This window comes from Ostrinia nubilalis, chromosome 13 (assembly GCF_963855985.1).
Source record: "Ostrinia nubilalis chromosome 13, ilOstNubi1.1, whole genome shotgun sequence".
Classification (NCBI taxonomy): domain Eukaryota; kingdom Metazoa; phylum Arthropoda; class Insecta; order Lepidoptera; family Crambidae; genus Ostrinia; species Ostrinia nubilalis.
Window position 1 is genome coordinate 10354095 of NC_087100.1, and position 17658 is coordinate 10371752.

The 17658-nt window shown below is 34.6% G+C and overlaps 1 protein-coding gene and 1 long non-coding RNA gene across 2 annotated transcripts in view; both read left to right on the plus strand.

The window, feature by feature from the left end:
* LOC135077318 (E3 ubiquitin-protein ligase mind-bomb) overlaps positions 1 to 16579 on the plus strand; it is a gene marked incomplete at its 5' end in the record, with an annotated part of 44111 nt that extends 27532 nt beyond the window's left edge. Inside the window, 2 exons of the mRNA XM_063971847.1 lie at positions 12609 to 13104; positions 13710 to 16579. Of these exons, the coding sequence (XP_063827917.1) occupies positions 12609 to 13104; positions 13710 to 13954 (741 nt within the window). The remainder of the gene's footprint in view (positions 1 to 12608; positions 13105 to 13709) is intronic.
* Positions 7070 to 7957, plus strand: LOC135077186 (uncharacterized). The gene is made up of 2 exons (XR_010258420.1): positions 7070 to 7279; positions 7795 to 7957. It is a non-coding gene; the product is annotated as an uncharacterized LOC135077186 (long non-coding RNA).
* Positions 16580 to 17658: the final 1079 nt, after the last annotated feature.

Genomic DNA, 17658 nt, shown 5'->3' on the forward strand with positions numbered 1-17658 from the left:
ATCAATTAAGTTGCTTACAATACAAAGATAAACAACAAAAGAACTGTTTACAATGCAGTTTATTAAATACAATGGGAAATTAAAACACATCTACTTTTTTACATTTACTTGTAGAGATTCTTGTGCTGTTTTCTCAACTATTTATTCTCCCGAAGCGTTTATAGGGTACTGTAGGGAACTATAGGTGCTCGTAGTTACATAATAAAATTGCATTAAAAGTTACTTCTAATTAACCATTGGCCTCAGTGAGAATCGATCCCGCAACACGTAACAACAAAATGGGTGATATTATAAAGTCATATACAATCGCCCTAATTGTTATATCTTTTATGTTTCCTACATAACAATGTAGCGTAATTTGTAATCCGCTGTTATGTTAATACACTCATTATTAATTTTATTACGCGGATGGATTTTGAGGTTATCTGACTTGGCATCTGTTGTGCAACATTCCGAGTCTGACACCAACTTCCCGTTTTGTGTTCAAACAGTTTGAGCAACAATCAACCCCTAAGGTTTATTAACTTTGTATAATGTTGCAATAATGCAACATTTTACAAATAAATAATTATTTACTCACTTGGGCCCGTATGCTTTATGAACAATGATTAAACCTCGATTGACTAAATTTAAGCCTCTGATTAGATGTCATACAGTACTAATAAGATGCATGCGTCAGGATAAAATTTTCGGGCTTCAGATACTGAAAATAATGTTCATTTAATGCCTCCTTACAATTGACTGGTAAAAAACGCATTGGTGCATTAATCACGCCAATTCAAAATTCTATTAAATGAATCCCATTTTGTGACCATACCACTGAAAGTCACTTTTACACAACGGAAATGTGTTACAGAAACAAAATTAACCAGTTGGCACTTGGCAATTTCCTACAAAAAATACTAGGTTTTATTGATAATCTATTCATGACAATAATCTGAGTTCTTGTCTTTTCTTTTGCCAACTCATTTACACTCTGTAATGTGTATAATTTCTTTTTTAGGTGTATTCAGTCAGAGTGTAGTAATTAACAAAATTATTTGTTACTCATAAATTCATCTTTTTGTGGAAACAACACCAATGTAATCACCGTTTCTTTCATAATCACTACACATGGTGCTCCGATTTCTAAGTTTACACGTTCGGCCCGCTAAAAACGTTTCGTGTGTTCGAACCATTAGCGTCTTTCCGAGTAGACGAGGAGGATGAATCTTACCAAACCCAATAACTCAGCTGCATTGGGACCGTACGTAATTGACGCCAATTACTGGCCAATAAGCGAGGCTTTACGTTCGTATTAGCAGGCGGTATGTGGCGCACGCGCAGCGAATACATCTCAAACAATTAATCCCCAATTGTTGGATTTGACAAACTATTCAAACCGCTTTGGAGCGTTTGACGTGATATTCAACAATCGACGCGTCATCGAATGATTTCATTTGCGACCGAATTCAATATTTTTCAGCTACATAAACGAACTCATTTGAGTACATTATTTATCCCTAGGGATTAGGTAACTAAAGTTGAGTAAAATAAAACGTATTACGAGCAAACAAGAAATTTATAAAAACACACGGCTGTAGCAGCTATCGAACGCTGGTTAGTTTTTCATTAAATTTCATAATCGGTTCCGATTAACGGCATCTGACAGCAGTACTGTCTCATTAGTGCTACGTATTTAGTCTTGATTTAATACATGAGCTTGACGTGTGTGTTTTATAGAGATTACCTGGTGTTCCACTTAGCGAAACGATGTCGTAATATCTGTTCTTTCTTTCTCTCTTACTCCTGTCAGCATCCTAGGGCGAGTGAGGAAGACGAAAAGAACAAAAGACGGTTAAATGGTATTGCAGAGTACACCTCAAAAGTACAGTAGGCATTATCGGAAAATAGTGATTAGCGATTAGGCGTGCGTGAGCGCAGTCCGCATTTACTGTTATTAACGTTAGAGGAGAATCCTTTTCAATTATAGTGATATCTTGATAATAGGTTTCGGTAATTGGCCTGGAGCAACTTAATTTCCATTCTGGGTGGTTGTATATTCTTTAAATATCTACTGTGTTAAAACTTATATTATCGTTCTAAGGTAAAAAACTAGTATTCAATTAACTATTACTTGCTGCCTATTCTAGATGCTAAATCAGACTTGATTAAAAGCTGCAGATACGTTAGTTGTATCAATTTCCTAGACACGAATAGATATGATATTTCTCAAATAGATATGAAATACGGGTAACTCAAGTACGTTATCAGATTTTTGATAGCCCGATCCTAAAATCTATAATCTTATAGAAAATAAGTGATATCAGCTTACGTAACAGTAATTTATTAGAATTTTTTTTCGATTAATTTCTATTTGCACGGTGCTGACCATCACCGACTTTGAGATACCATAAAACTAATTGGCTGAAAGTATGCTGCCGTATTGAGTACGGGTAAAAACTAAATGTATGTTGTAATTGCAACCATGTTCACGCCTCAGTTCAGATAAGAAACTACTTCTACTAGTAACATTTGTAGAAAACGATTAACGAAAAGTATTTGAGATAGCTATAATCAAGTCACTTAAACTCTTAACGTAAAAAAGTCAATTTCAATAATTGTTAAATTAATGTCTGTTAATAGCATATCTACCTACCTTATAACTAAGTACTCCAGGTATTTATTATAGTACTCTGACATGAAAGAAAATCATTAATGGTTCAGCCATTATTGTTCAAAATCGCTTATGTACCAGCTCATTCATTAACTGCATTAATTTCAGTACCTGTACGGGTAAGTACTAACACTAAAGTTATAATGGTTCCAGCACGTAACACACATAAAAAAGAAAATTCAATTTATGTTCTGTTCTCATAAATTATCGGGAACAACTATTAACTATGGTAGTAACATTTTTAGTTGCAAACCTAGTGGCTACCGATATAAGACTTGTAGTCGTATAATTAATCAGCAAGGCGGCTAATTATTGCAGTGGTCGCGAAAGCAGAGAAAGTACGGGGGAACGTGAACAGAGCACGGTCTAGTTGGGACACGGATTGTACAGGCGGCGTATCAAGCTGAACACTGTGATATCTTAATGTGGTAATAATAAGGGTGATTTTGCAACGAAAACGTACTGTCTGAGATCGCCGCGAGCCATCAAACCGGACAGTAATGACTTATTACTGATTGATTTTGTCGCTAGTAAAAATAATAACTACACCGAAATAGATTAGTAACCTTGTTATGTGTAACGAATAGTGACTATTGTTGCCACTTGGCGTGCACAAAATATGCTCTAACTAAACTAGCGTTTTATACTAGCGTTTCTGTATGAGACCGTTGAAGGAGCTGCCCAACTTGTGTGACATGTTACACAGAAAGCTAATAAATGTAACTTGAATGTTCACAGTGCTTCGTGTGACATTTTATGAAGGCACGAAGCGGTCAAAGCATGCACCGACCCGTGGTACCGGCCGCAGATTCATTTAACTCATTCACCACGTGGATTTTCTGTCTGTATTGTGCATTATGTCATCCATAGAAATCGCAAGCTCATACTTATGGACCCCCAGTCAATCCCAAGAAGGACCTCCCAATTATTGCCTCTAGTTCATGATTGTGGACCTGGGGTTCACTCCAATGATCTCCCAAGTCATTTTTTACTCTGATACCTACCCTTTGGAAATCTATAGATGACCATTTGGGTTGTTAGGTTTTAGGTTAGTTTAAAATGTACTTATTTTAGAAATAAAATTAGATAAAAAAATATGTAGGTACTTAGTCATAATATAATTACAGAAACTAACATTCACAGAAAGTTATCGCGCTGAAAATTATTCTAGAATTGTAATTGATGTAATCCGTTATGCACATTTCGTTTTTTTAAAACTTTAATAAAAGTTACATAGGTACTGCATTTCTCTGAATATACGTTAATTACATAAAATTAGACACTAAAACTAGGCATAAAAGTATGTAAAAAAGGATATGACGTGCGAATATTTTACAATATGAATTACGAAGTTTCAGAATTTAATAAATGTATTAAATTCTGAAGCTAACTATTGCCATGATTCTGCTGTCTGATATCTTGATATTCATTCGAATATGAAACAGTCCCGTGACTTGAGAACACGTCTCAACATACCCTGAGATAGAGTTTTTTGAAACGTTTCGTCCAAAGATGACGCGACGTCCGACACTTATAAAAAAGAAAACAAAAAAATATGTATTCCAGGACTGTTTTATATTCGATTTCATATCAAGATATCAGACGGCAGAATCGTGGCAATTGTTAGCGTGCTTACGTTTGTAACGTTTGTTCCTCTCCACTGCTCTGTTTATTGGAGCGGTTGATTTGCACTTGACAGATCTCTCGATGCACGTAGACACTCCACGTGGATCTTATGAAGAATATTTTGTTAAGCAAAAAGTATATTTTTGCACTTTGGCGAAAGTGTCACGAGATACCGCAGTTAAAGTTATTGAACCGAAGTACAGTATATTGGCATTTAAGAATCGTAAAAATGCTGCACCTGTCTAGTTGTCTGACTAAACGTATTCAATAACATTCTACTAGCTACCATTAATACGTATTTCGTACCTTTTCATTATAGATCCATTGCATTTGAAAAATAAAATATAATTTCTCGCGATTTTTACTTCCAAATAGACAGTGAAAAGCCTGCAGATTTATGCTACGAAATGTCCATACATTATATTTATCAGAGACAGGTTTAACACTCATCTCGTTCCGCACCGCGCGTTTATTTACGACACAAAGATTCACTAAGTTTTCATTTGATTTCCCCTTGCTATTTAATAGGGTTGGCAAACCAAACAACCCGCTATGAAAGCAGTAAAATGGAAAAACGTGATCTATATTACTTGCAAATGAAATTACTTCAATTTAACACAAGCAACTTTGGCAATAAATTAAAAAAAAGCTGTTATATACGGTCAAACATGAGAATTAATGCAAATTTTGTAATGCGGCCTTCATAAATTTCCAACGCTGAAAACTTCGCGGCAGCCCTGCCTCCGCCGTGGCATGAAACGGCGCACGCGCCGCCAGTCCGTGTGGTCAGCGCGCCGACGCACTGCACACTCGCGGTAACTTCTTCTCATCTCGATAATGCATTTTGACATACAAATATACCTTCTCGAACTTCAATTCTTCCTTTATGGTTCCTCATAAAGTGTTAGTGTATTGTTTTTTCAAAGGATTCTCATGTGGCTCAGTGATGATGAAGTGGACTGTGCTATGACCTCTCAAACAATGTCTTTGGATATTATGTTTTTGACACACGACAACTTGCGGCGTCTGCGCAAAGAGCCGCAAGTGTTAGGCCTCCGGTACAGGGTATGTTTTACAATTTTATTCACATAAATGCTATAATGTGAAAACTCTTGAAAGTGACCGGCATAGAGCGCAAATTCCACAGTTTTATTGTACTCACTTAATATTTCTACATTTATCTAAATTCGTTCATCTCACGTATTTTATAGCACTAGTTTTGAGGAGAAAAGCATACTGTTTTTAGAGAAAGAGCAATATTTTAGGTTTGCGAGCAAACACGAGTGTCAATATTACTTCTCTCAATCACTGACATATCATAATTTATCGTGTAGAGTGTTTATCGAGTTTCTACAGCCTTATTGGCAAAAGTGTTTTATAAATTAAAATCTTTGGCATATAAGAAATGATTGTCTGTCTGTAACAGTAACATAGTGTAAGACCGCAGATGCTTCACAAATAAAGTTAAAAATACAAATAAGTATGAAGAATGAAGTTCTATTCTAGTTTTTCTCATTGGTTTTGGAGTAACAGCGATTCGTTACGTTATTCCTATTAAGTATAATCCTAGCAATCGTTATCACAATAAGTCCTGTAATTGTGTCAATGGAAATTGGCTTTTAACTTGCTTATCATAAATTGCCTGAGTTTGCTATTACAATCCCGCCATGGTATTAAAAAGTGAGCTTCCACCAAGTACTAAACTTTGATCTCTTAGCTCCCTTCTATACATGTGTGTTCATATCACTACTTGTAGTATGTTGTTGGTGATTAGGGTCGAAAGAAGATTGACTACACGACGTGTAAGAACGTGTAGTACACGTTCTCGGAAGCTGATCTATATCTGTGTGATTAAATACTGGTTATTAATGTAATATAATATTAATGTCAATCTCCTACTGAAAATATAGCACCCAGCGGTTTTATTGTATTTGAAAGTCGAGTCATCTGTCATGGGTTTGATCTAAGATTGCTATTGGGCCAAAAGAAATGTTTTTAAAAACATCCGTTCTGTTACTAAGATTGCAATTCCGACGTGTAATAAAATATTTTCATCTGATTCATTCTCATTACCAATAAATAATATCAATACCTCCGTGGAAAATTGCTTTTTGACAGCTTATAAAAGTATGCCGACAGTTGGTGAGACAACAAATACTAAGCTTTTACAGTATTTTTATTGTATTTATTTCTTAAAATTAATTGGTAACTAAATAAAACCAAGCCTAAAAAATATTTTAATAGGTACACATGAAAACCTTGTTTTAATGCAATAATTGTAATACTACTTTCAAACAGTGGTTGTTGATCACATTGAAGTAATATTACTACGTATAGAACAGACATCGCGAACAAAATATGTACAGTGCGGGGTGCGGGGCGGGAATTTGAAGGACAGCTGTCAGTCAAATCCATGACTATCAAGTTTCATAATTATGGCGATAAAATCTGCACCAGAAAATGTCGTACTTCATTGATAGGATTGCACGAATAGTGACGTTCCTGCGGTCGCCTCATCATAGACATTGTGAATCGATTGTGAAAATAAACAAATCGGCTAAATTGTGTTAAATTTTCATGGTGCTCAATAGCAAAAAGGTTCAGCTACTTACATTATTTTATTTTATTATATTGTGCGTTTCCTGTAATGTAATCTAAGCTCCCCTCCCTTAGACTAAAATTAGCCCTCCTAGACAAGTGACAAAACGTAGCAGTTGAAACATTCGAAATCACTTCGCTCTGCCGTTTTTTGGTGTTAGTTACTTCACTCTGTGATGCGAACCAGAAACCGTCAACGGGCGTAAATGTGTATTCATATAAATTACTCCAAAACGCACTAATTTGACTTTAGAGCAATTAGTCAATGGCCGGCGCGCGCATTGTTTACATATCCGTCAGATTGACACTTTATAATTAAATTATGCCGTCTTGTGCCGTTCCAACATGTAAGAATGCTACTGGAATTACGAAGAAAGTGCATGGGATCATGTTTTATCCGTAAGTAGCACATTTCCAATTCATTTTAATTAAATAATAATTTTCAAAAAAAATCACGGTTGTATTTTGTAAGTGTTGCCACAGGTCAACGGAATATTTTACCCTACTTTTTTATATTGAATTACATTTGTCTATAAAAAATTCACGCGTTAATTTTGTTAGCGTTACCACAGAATAATGGAATATTTTCCCCATCCTTTTTGTTTTAATTAGTTTTGTGTATTTTCATCCATGACAATATGACAACCTGATTAAATAAATTATAAGTGCCACTTGTGGTCTAAACTGAATAATTATTTTTGATTTTGATTTGATTTTAATATTTGAATTAATTTATAATATTACTCCCTAATTAATGAGGAGATAATAAATTACTATCGTGAATTTCATACTTTCCCATTTATTCAAAAGTAAGGCATTGGTATCAACAGATCAGCAGCAGCAATATTTGTATATTTAATAATAATTTTAAGTAATTAATTATTGCTTACATACTTACTCTGATTTTCTTTCAGGATACACAGCCAGAGTTGCCTCGCAATCAAATTCAAGTATTGGTGATGTTTTTGATTTGGATTCTGTTTTTGACTCCAAGAAAAGTTAAACTAAAAGCACTACTGCGCCGTAAACAAATGTTTTGTTGTCGATATGTTTACATAATAAAGAACCTTAAGTTTCTTTTTTGTTTTACTTGGCATTCTAAAATTTATATTCGACTTTTGTAATTGACTTTTAAATAACATATTATACCTACATGTAGTATATTACACTATTTAATAGAAATAAATAATCATCTACACTTAGTTACTTCGGAGTAAAAATTAAATTCATAGGTAGGTAGGTACTATCTATGCTTATGGCCCGAAGTATTTACTTTACTCTTTGTATTTACTTTACTCTTTGCTGTGGCCAGTCATGTCGTCTCGTTCTATCGCAAAGAATCACCATTTGATGAGAGCGAGAGCAAAAACGGAAATGGATAGTTAATACTGTGGCCGTGTGTACTTATTTCACTTACTTATTTTTTACTTGTTTAACATCTCATTAAAAAATTACATAATTTTACCCCGAAAATGGGGGTGTCACACGGCGCTAGTAACACTAAAGGGGGTAGAGGGGCGCGGGAGGGGAAGTATTTTGGACACAAGTTGCCGCGTAGAAATGTTATCGAACACTCCTTCTGGTTTGTTCTGTATTCTGAGTTTTAAAATTACAACTGGCGATTCCGAATTCACAACTGAGGGGACTGAGGCTAATCGTGTTACTTGTGCTACAAGTGCGTATGGGCTTCATACTGATGCTTAAGCCATTAATTATTTTTCTTCCCGATTAAAATCTAATGTAATCGATAATCGCCTTGAGAATCGTTAACTGGTATTTTCTAATTCGATAAAAAAATTACCCATCTCTAGTTTAAAACTGTCATCCAACAGCGCACGAAATATTATGAGTTATAGATAATGATACCATTACAGAGGCGACACTTCGTTTACGTTTAGTTTCTGCCTATGGAATTGGATACTGTAAGGAAACATTGTCATCATCATTTTAGCTACTGGACGTCCACTGCTGAACAAAGGCCTCCTCTAATGATTTCCACATCGCCCAGTTGATAGTGGCCTGCACCCAGCGTCTTCCTGCTATCTTCAGTCAGTCCATCTTGAGATTTTAGAAAAATTCCCACTCGTCACGGTAGGAACCAAAGCTAGGGATGACCCACGCCTTTATTCCAGAACCAATAAAATAACTAAAGTCAGAAACTTTCAGTTATTTTATTGTCTCTATTGTTAACTATCTCAGTGGTTGAGTACACGTATAATAGCTATGAGGTAGAAGTTACGGGACTATTCCCACCTCTCCTTTTCACCGCTGCATCTCCTGTGTAGCTAGCACCTAGACTAGTTGATTTAAAGCCAAGGTATATCAGTTTTTAGGTAATGACTTAGTGCATCTAAAAATGTAAAACTTTCTAGTTTTTTGTAACGTTGAAAAATCTAAAAAGAAGCATCATTTTTTTTACGTTTTTTTACGTTCAAGTGGTTCTAAGAAATTTAAATGGAAGCTTTTGATGACAACGTATTGCTTACTTTTTCAGCTGTCGAACGAATCACTTTTATACTCATAGGTCCTGTACATCGGTAGATTTGGTAAATAAATGAATCCATCCGGACTCAGAAACTAAAAAAATTAAAATAGCTGTAATTTTTTAATACTGGATTTGTCGATTAAGTTGATCATTTATTGCGCCCTAACGGGTCGGACACTGGTGACCAGACACACTGTACAATTATTATAATTTTAGCCTATCTCGTGAGCTAGGTGTCAATAATTAGGGTGATTTACTAACTAACCAGTCGCATACGAACAACAGCAGTGAGATTCAAACAAGTTTGATCCATGATGCCGCACGACTATTGTGTGAGCCCACCCGTAACCCAAGCTTATTTAGCTTAACACAAGGGGCTGGACGGGACTATTAGTAATTTTTACAATACAAAGTGCTTATAATCTTTAAAAAAATCTTTTTATTGCTGTATTTAACCTTCCTTTCGTATACTAATTTATGCGTCAGTGTCAAGTCTGCGATTTTTATTCTTTGAAATTTTCGTAAAATGGCTGCCGCCGCACACTGGATCGAGCCCATACAAAGCGTTGGACATCGCTTCCTTACTCAGTGTTTTTAAAATAAAATGAGATTGCGTCAACGTAGTAACTTCAAATTTTTACAGTGTAAGGTTGACAAGTTTATCTTTCTAATGTGATAGATTTTACTTATTAGATGGCAATTAATATAAGTGAAAAAAAATCTTAAAATATAGTGATGAAAAACTTGTATTTATTGTTCAATTAAAAGCAAATACTCATTTTGGTCTGTTTCCATATTTAAAGAGTAACATAGTCTAACAATACTCTAAATTTATTCTCATTAAGTGTTAAAATTATTAAAGAAATATTTTTGTAAACGCCTGATTTTTCATTGCACACAATCACTTTGTTCGATTTTGTCGAGCTTGTTTTCATATTCTGTTAACTGTTAGATACATAATCTAACAATACTCTAAATTTATTCTCATTAAGTGTTAAACTTATGAAAGAAATGTTTTTGCAAACGCCTGATTTTTCATTGCACACAATCACTTTGTTCGATTTTGTCGAGCTTGATTTTATATTCTGTTAGCTGTTAGATACATACTAATGCAATTTTATAGGGACTTAGCGGACTACAAAACTGACTCCAATCAACAGATTGCCTAAGCCAATCTACGTTTGTAGCTAAAAACTGGTGCTCATTATAATGACACTACTTCTTCTTGCGACAAACAATGTCAATGAAATTATTGTTTTTTTTTTATAGTTATCTGATAAATAAAATGTGTAACTCAGTACCTACCTAACACAATCATAAATGAAGAAAAAAATACATACAAAATGTATGTATGGTATGTACTAAATTCAACGACAATCTTTTGAGATGATGACAATATGATTTTTTTACTATATCTGTTTTATAGTATTTCTTTATGTTCATAAAGTATTAACTACGTTAGTACTTACCTCTGTTTATCTGAAGAGAGTGTATGCGAAAACAGCTCTAGTATCCTAGCTAAAGAACTAGCGCGATCTTTCATCGTGGTTTTTAATAATGCATACAAATCTCTATTTGACTTGAGGTTTTTCATTTTAATGAGTATTTTTACTGAATTGCACACGATAAACAACTCATAAACCAAAATAAACATCTTTGGTTTACCTGACATTATTTTAGTGTAACGAATTTTACCTAAGTTAATTTTGCTATGCGGAAAAATGAGGCGCTTTTATTTAGTTTTTTGTGATTTTCTCGAAAATAGGGATGAATAAGGGTCTAAAAACTGAGTAATAATATCGCCCACGTTGTCATCTATCATCTCTCATTCATGGTTTGTTAAAGATCGCCCAAGATGTCAACTAAAACACGCAGTTTTCATTAAAAAAAATACCTTTTAAAAATACGTCAAAATAGCCAAGCTAGAAGTTTTTTAGGCACTCATTTTAACACACAGATTAAGATAAAGGTATAAGATAATACATTAATAAGTAATAACATAAAACCAGTGAACGAAATTGGATAAATTGACAATACAAACAGAAGTCAGAAAATCCATGATTTTGACTTTGTTCACTTTACGGTCGCACCACATAACTATGATAGTAGATCATGACTTGATATTAGTGATATTTGATAGAATGAAGTCTCATCTTTCAATTTATATGCAAATCAATCTTGTTTTAAGTAGTTGCATTTAAAGCACCATGTCCAACACCTTGTATGGGCTCGATCCACCGTGCGCCGCGGTGACGCCTTGTAATTAACAAATTAAAATTAAATTAGTGTTTTAAAGTGCATAAATGTACAACTTAATGGTAAAAAGTCATTCCTTGATTTTTACTTAATATGTATCTGGAGTTATTTGAACAGTATTTTCGTCTATAGGATGGCATATTTCAAAAAACAAAACTGCACTCAAGCGTGTTGTCACAGCAACCGCTGAGCACATACTAATTGAATTTCGGTCCATGGACCTGTTTGCGTGCCAGAAACAGTCTAGTTGACATGTCTTCTCTAGTACATAGTACATTATAACTCAATGGTTGATCAATATGTTATTGCATCAATTTGCTAATCAGCCATTTTGACTTAACATTTTGATTAACACAGTTCGGTTCTGTTACTATTTTATCTGTTAGGTACTGATGAGTTACTCATCCTTTTAATTTCATTTTCATTGGTCATCCATACTAATATTGTCTAAATAAGATATGAACTACTACCGGCTAATGCTCTGTAGTAAGTCATCTGTTGATAACTATACAAATAGACGTAACTATGATCTAATTAAAGTAAATACTTGGTTGTATCTGCTGATGACATAATATTAAGGTTTAGATTAATTTTATTTTCACACATTTGAAAAATTTGACAGTAGATCATCTTTTCCAGTAAAATTAAATACCTAATGAATGAATAACTTTCATGATCGTCGATGTCGATTAAATCATTGGAAATGTTTTGATTAAGTTTTTTTTAAAGTATGTTTGTTCCGTTGATAGATATGTATGTACATTTCCAACCCTACTCAGCACTTCTAAATAGTTAACTTCTATTTAGGATTAAGTCAAGTATTCTGTAACAACGCTGATATGAATCAATTGAATTGTAAATGTGAAATTCATCACTGAATGCTTGAGATTAAATCAAGTTTTCAGCGTTGTTTCAGAAAGAATGCGAGCTTGAAATCTCTTCTTGCTCTAAGACAGCCGCACAATAATTCCCTTTTTTCCTTCACAGGGCCTATCAAATGGCATGGAAAATGACCAGAACACAGCAAACCAAATGCAGCCTAATGATTTGACGCATAAACGTCTATCTACCAGCTCAACGACGTCCAACCAGAGTTACGACTCCAACGTCGAGTATGCCGTGCCCAAGCACTCGTACAATCAACGCGCAAGGAACAGCGACGTTGATGGAAACGACCTGCCCTACCCACCTAAGATATCAAATCCCCTATTCGGGGTTAACGCCGCCTCACACTACGCGCCTGGTTCCCACGCGGCGCCAGAACACGAGACCAAACACTACGAGAAAAGCTTACCCAACGGAGTCAGAAAAGCCCCAGAAGGCCAAGACAATGATGCCTTCAAATCCGAGGACTCCCTAGACGGTAGGAAAGAGGTGATAGTGAGCCCCAACCAAATCGCGATCACAGAGGGCGGCACCGCGACCTACACCACAGACAATAATGGTAAAATCAATGTTCATGTCACCGTCATGATTAACGCAGGTAATTATATGCATCCTTACGAACAAAATAAAGCACATATCTATATAGCACAATTTATAACAACTTATATGTAAAGTTACTCTAACAGTTTTGCACAGTGATGGTTTATATTAAATGGAGGGACTGTGTGCTGGTTACCAGTAACGAACCGCTCTCGAGGATGCATATGAGGCAAGCAGTCTCTGGTTGTAGTTTATGTAGTGCATGCGATGTAGTGGTCTAGTGTTCCTTACGTGAAATCGTTTTATTTTGGGTCGTCAATTCACATTTGATGCATGTCTCTATTATCTGTTCTGTTCTCTACTCATTTGTGAATACACTTTGTTTACTTTCCTGTACTACAATCTTGAGGCTTCGGCATTTTTTACACGTATGACGAAATATTCTTTTACGCTATTATACTTTCATGAATTCACTTGTGTTGCTCTAATGAAGATAAGCATAATGTTTACTAACAAATGTGAAAGTGATGCACTACTTATGATTGAGAAACATCCGCATATTCATTGAAACTGTTATGCTTATCTTGTAGGAATGCGAATGATTGTTTTAAAGCTTAGAATTTATCGTTACGCAACACTGATCGGCGCGCGGTAACATTTCAGGCACTCTCGCGGATTTGAAGAAGCAGCGCGCTCAAATTAGAACAAACGGTAGTCCGGTGGAGAACAGTTTGAACTCGACGAACAACCACAGCATCAATTCAATACCTGAGGTGTCGAAGGACATGCCGGTGCAACTCAACCCGCTCACTCTGTCGCCGAGTTCCGGGACTGTCCCGCGATTCTCCGGGAACACGAGTGACGTAGTCGGGGACACCAGATCGCACAGGTGCTGTATTATAATGTAGATTTACATCGGTATTATGGTATCGGTAGACGCGCCCCTAGTGCACAAAATAGAGGGGCGCGTGAACAAAGAGAGATTGATTCGCGTACAAGTCTGATTGTCATTCCAAAAAGATATATTTATGCCGGTTAGGTTCGTACAATGTGCTGATTGTACTGTGAATTGTATTTAGCGGGTTAAGTGATGGTATGTTAATAGTTCCGATTGGCCCCTCGAAAGCGAGGAAGTTATTGTTACGTTGATTATTGCCGATGGATAATTGCCATTTTTGCTCAGCAACGTCAGGGCTTGCCAATGTGCTAGTAACAGTGTGATAAGTGTTGATCAGCTCAACGGTTTTTATCTAGGGGTAAGGAAATATTAAATGGTTGCTAATATTTTACATAGTTATAGAATTGAATCCTATATAATTATATAAATTTATTGTCTTATTGTAGTAGTGTATTTAAGTATTTTCCTACTGTAGATTTCGCCTTACCTATTATTGTATCTTATACATTCCATTTTTATGTATATAACTATGTTGTATGTCAAGGTTATTGTGATTCCAGCATTATATCAGTATAATTGAAGTTGATCAGTATTTCAATGGTATGAAAAGCATAATAATTAATTAGATACGATCAGTATAAATAAACAATCACAAACGATCGAATATAAAGCAATTGTTCGAAAGTGCCTCACCGGATGGATTGTTGCAAATATATTTTAATGAAAATAGCATAATTGAATACTTAAATGCGAGTTATTTAATATTTAAATAATAAGTGATTAATGTGTAATTTATTTTAATCAAAATAATATATTCGTTGCATAAATTCCTTGAACACTGCTAGGTATTATTTGAATTTGGGGTGATATTTTAATAAAAGTAAACGTGACTGCGATAAATGCCTTATTTAGACACATTCGTTATTTTGTTGTACTCGGACCACGCGACGGCAATAAACAAAACATTAGTATTTTACAATTTCCATGTTAATAGTACACAAAAATAGTTCTTAAATCTATCAAACAAGTATTTCCCAAGTGAATATTATAATAAACTTCATAAAGATAAAAATTCAAATAGTTAAGACAATTTTATAACTTTGTCTATCTTTGAAATAATTACTAGGCGATTTGTATTTGTAGTAGCAATTGTTCATATACACTTTATATTTATATTTAATGTCTTAAGAAACACCTCTTCCTTCGTCAGAAATGGCGGTTTTCAAAAAAATGTGTCTTTTAAAATGTTTGTTACTTAGGGGAAATTAAGTATTTAGGGATACTCCTGAGTGTGGTTTGTGTCGAGACAACCTTTGAAAGACTGTTTTGTAATTTAGGCATTTGTTAGAAAGGTGACGCGTACGCAACTATTTGAAACAATAATCATGTGAAATCTTTATTATACTACCACGTCTACTTTGCTCGTAGTAAACAAAAATAACTTCCAAAATCATATCTTTAGAAGTCAAACTTTCGTTTAAAATATCATACAGGGTGTAGGGAGCTGTTCTAAAAACTATAATAAGATGTTTATCAAGTATTTTTCCATTTCCAATTTTCTTTACACGCCTAAGTATTTTTACAAGATTTCGATTTTGCTTTTAAGCAGTCTTATATCAATTTCTGTCTGATTACGTAGTTCCAATGACAGCTCCGTTTACAATACATTCTATATAATAATTGACAGTTTGTATTACAAGCAAAAGTGACGTGCGTCAAAAACAAGCTACTCTCCTCGTAGCAAACAATGTCTTTTAGGCCCATTGGCATTTCTTATAGAGAAGTCCTTTCGCCATATTGGGTTAGCGAGGTTCCTTTGGAAACAGGATGGTTCCATATCTTGAGTATGGATCTACTATGTCCTAAAACTAATCATAAATAATATGTGATATGTCGAAATATCTGTTCCTAAACCAGAGACAATTAAGATTAGCTAGCTTCGAATTTTAGAGGGTCATTTGTCATTCATAAATATAAGTATGGTTTTAATTCCGAACTGTTGCTACGTGACGCTCTATAAGACGAATCTAGCTTTACACTAAAAACTTGATAATGTAAGAATGGATAGGAAACTGACCTGCAAAATAGGTTCCTAACTGCAATAATAAAGCATGGATTTTAATACACAAAAGCTGCTTTAAAATATTGAAACCGTTCTATTGATTTTCCCGCCCGCTGCGATTCAATAGTGGAAAGCAGCATTAGCCGAGTTTCTTTCGAAAGTGAATTAAATACTTATAACTTAGTATTGTTATTACTTGCAATGTAATTAGATATTTTAATTTATTTAACTCTCACTGAAGTAATAACTTGAAATCGAATGAATTGGTGTTTTTCAAATAGTTGCGTACGCGCGTGCTAGGTCCATTGAGATACAGCTGATAGTTGACAGAGCGAGGGGGCCACGGCATTTGCCGTTATTTTGTTGCGTTTGTTCATAGCATTATGGCTGACTCTTTTACGTTTAAATCCTTTTGGGAGTCAATCTTAGTTATCCACTAAATATAATTATGTACATACGATAGCACTTCAAGCTTAGCACTGGCATCTTCCGTAGTTGTAATAGATTCCATTTTGCAACAAATATGTTTTGTTTGATGTGCTCTCGGCTGTACATCGTGTATCGTGGCTAAAATAGACGTAAATTAATAGAATATGAAAAAAAAGTCGTTAATTCTTCACAAAGAGAACGAGTAAAAATAAAATAGTACATTGACTCCCCGCCTCCGCCGTAATTGGTATGAACAGATGTCAATCGAGTGACTTTGTCTAAGAACTAAATACTCAATTCGTGCCAATTCTTTCGGTCTGCTTTCGCACGACTTCCAACTCGACCGATTCCAGAGTCGAGTGTTTAGGTATTTTGAACAGTTGATAGTATCATAAATCTTAGTCACCCTAAAAATGTTTGATGACCTTAGCTCCAAATTTGTAATATACAATTAGTACATATTGTTGGGGAAGCGTTGAAGTTCTTTTTCATGTAATCCAGTGTTCAATGTCTGTGGTATTCTTAGATAGCAGTTCTACATTCCATTTTCATCCTCATCTATTGTTAAATATTACTTTTTATAATAACATGTCTTTGGAGATATATACGTTTATACGTACTTCATCTAGGTTGCTATTAGGACCCATCCGATAGTTAACACATTCGTCCATATCATAGTCATTAGTGTAGCTATATTACTCCAATAGAGCGGTTATATTGTATGTACTTAAAAAGTACTTAAATCTTCTAAGTATATTGTAAAGTCATGTAAAGTTGAAATTTATTTATGTACATTTAAGGGGTTATTCTTGTTAAATCAGTAGAAAAATAGGCAGTTTACACATATAAATGTTGTATTTATAATAAAAATTACTGGTGATAATCTTAAACGTAATTTCTACATTTTCTCTATTTTATTTTTGTGTTGTCTATTTTTCAGCTGTTTCAAAATCCTCTTGAATGAAAATTACGATACATTTAATATTAAAGCAATATTGATTGGCCTTATTATAGAGAGATATAAAAAAATAGATTTTCTTTTATAAAATTTAATATTGTGCATTATAAAAAGGCCTTTTGTGATATCTGTTGACTCAAATTGACTGTCCAGATTTTTTAAATGATGCCTAAGATAAAGTAAAGTTACCCAAGGATTTTTTTGTATTGATACAAGACTGGCGGTATAGCTACTGTATTACTTGGTAGTTAACAAAGATAAAGAA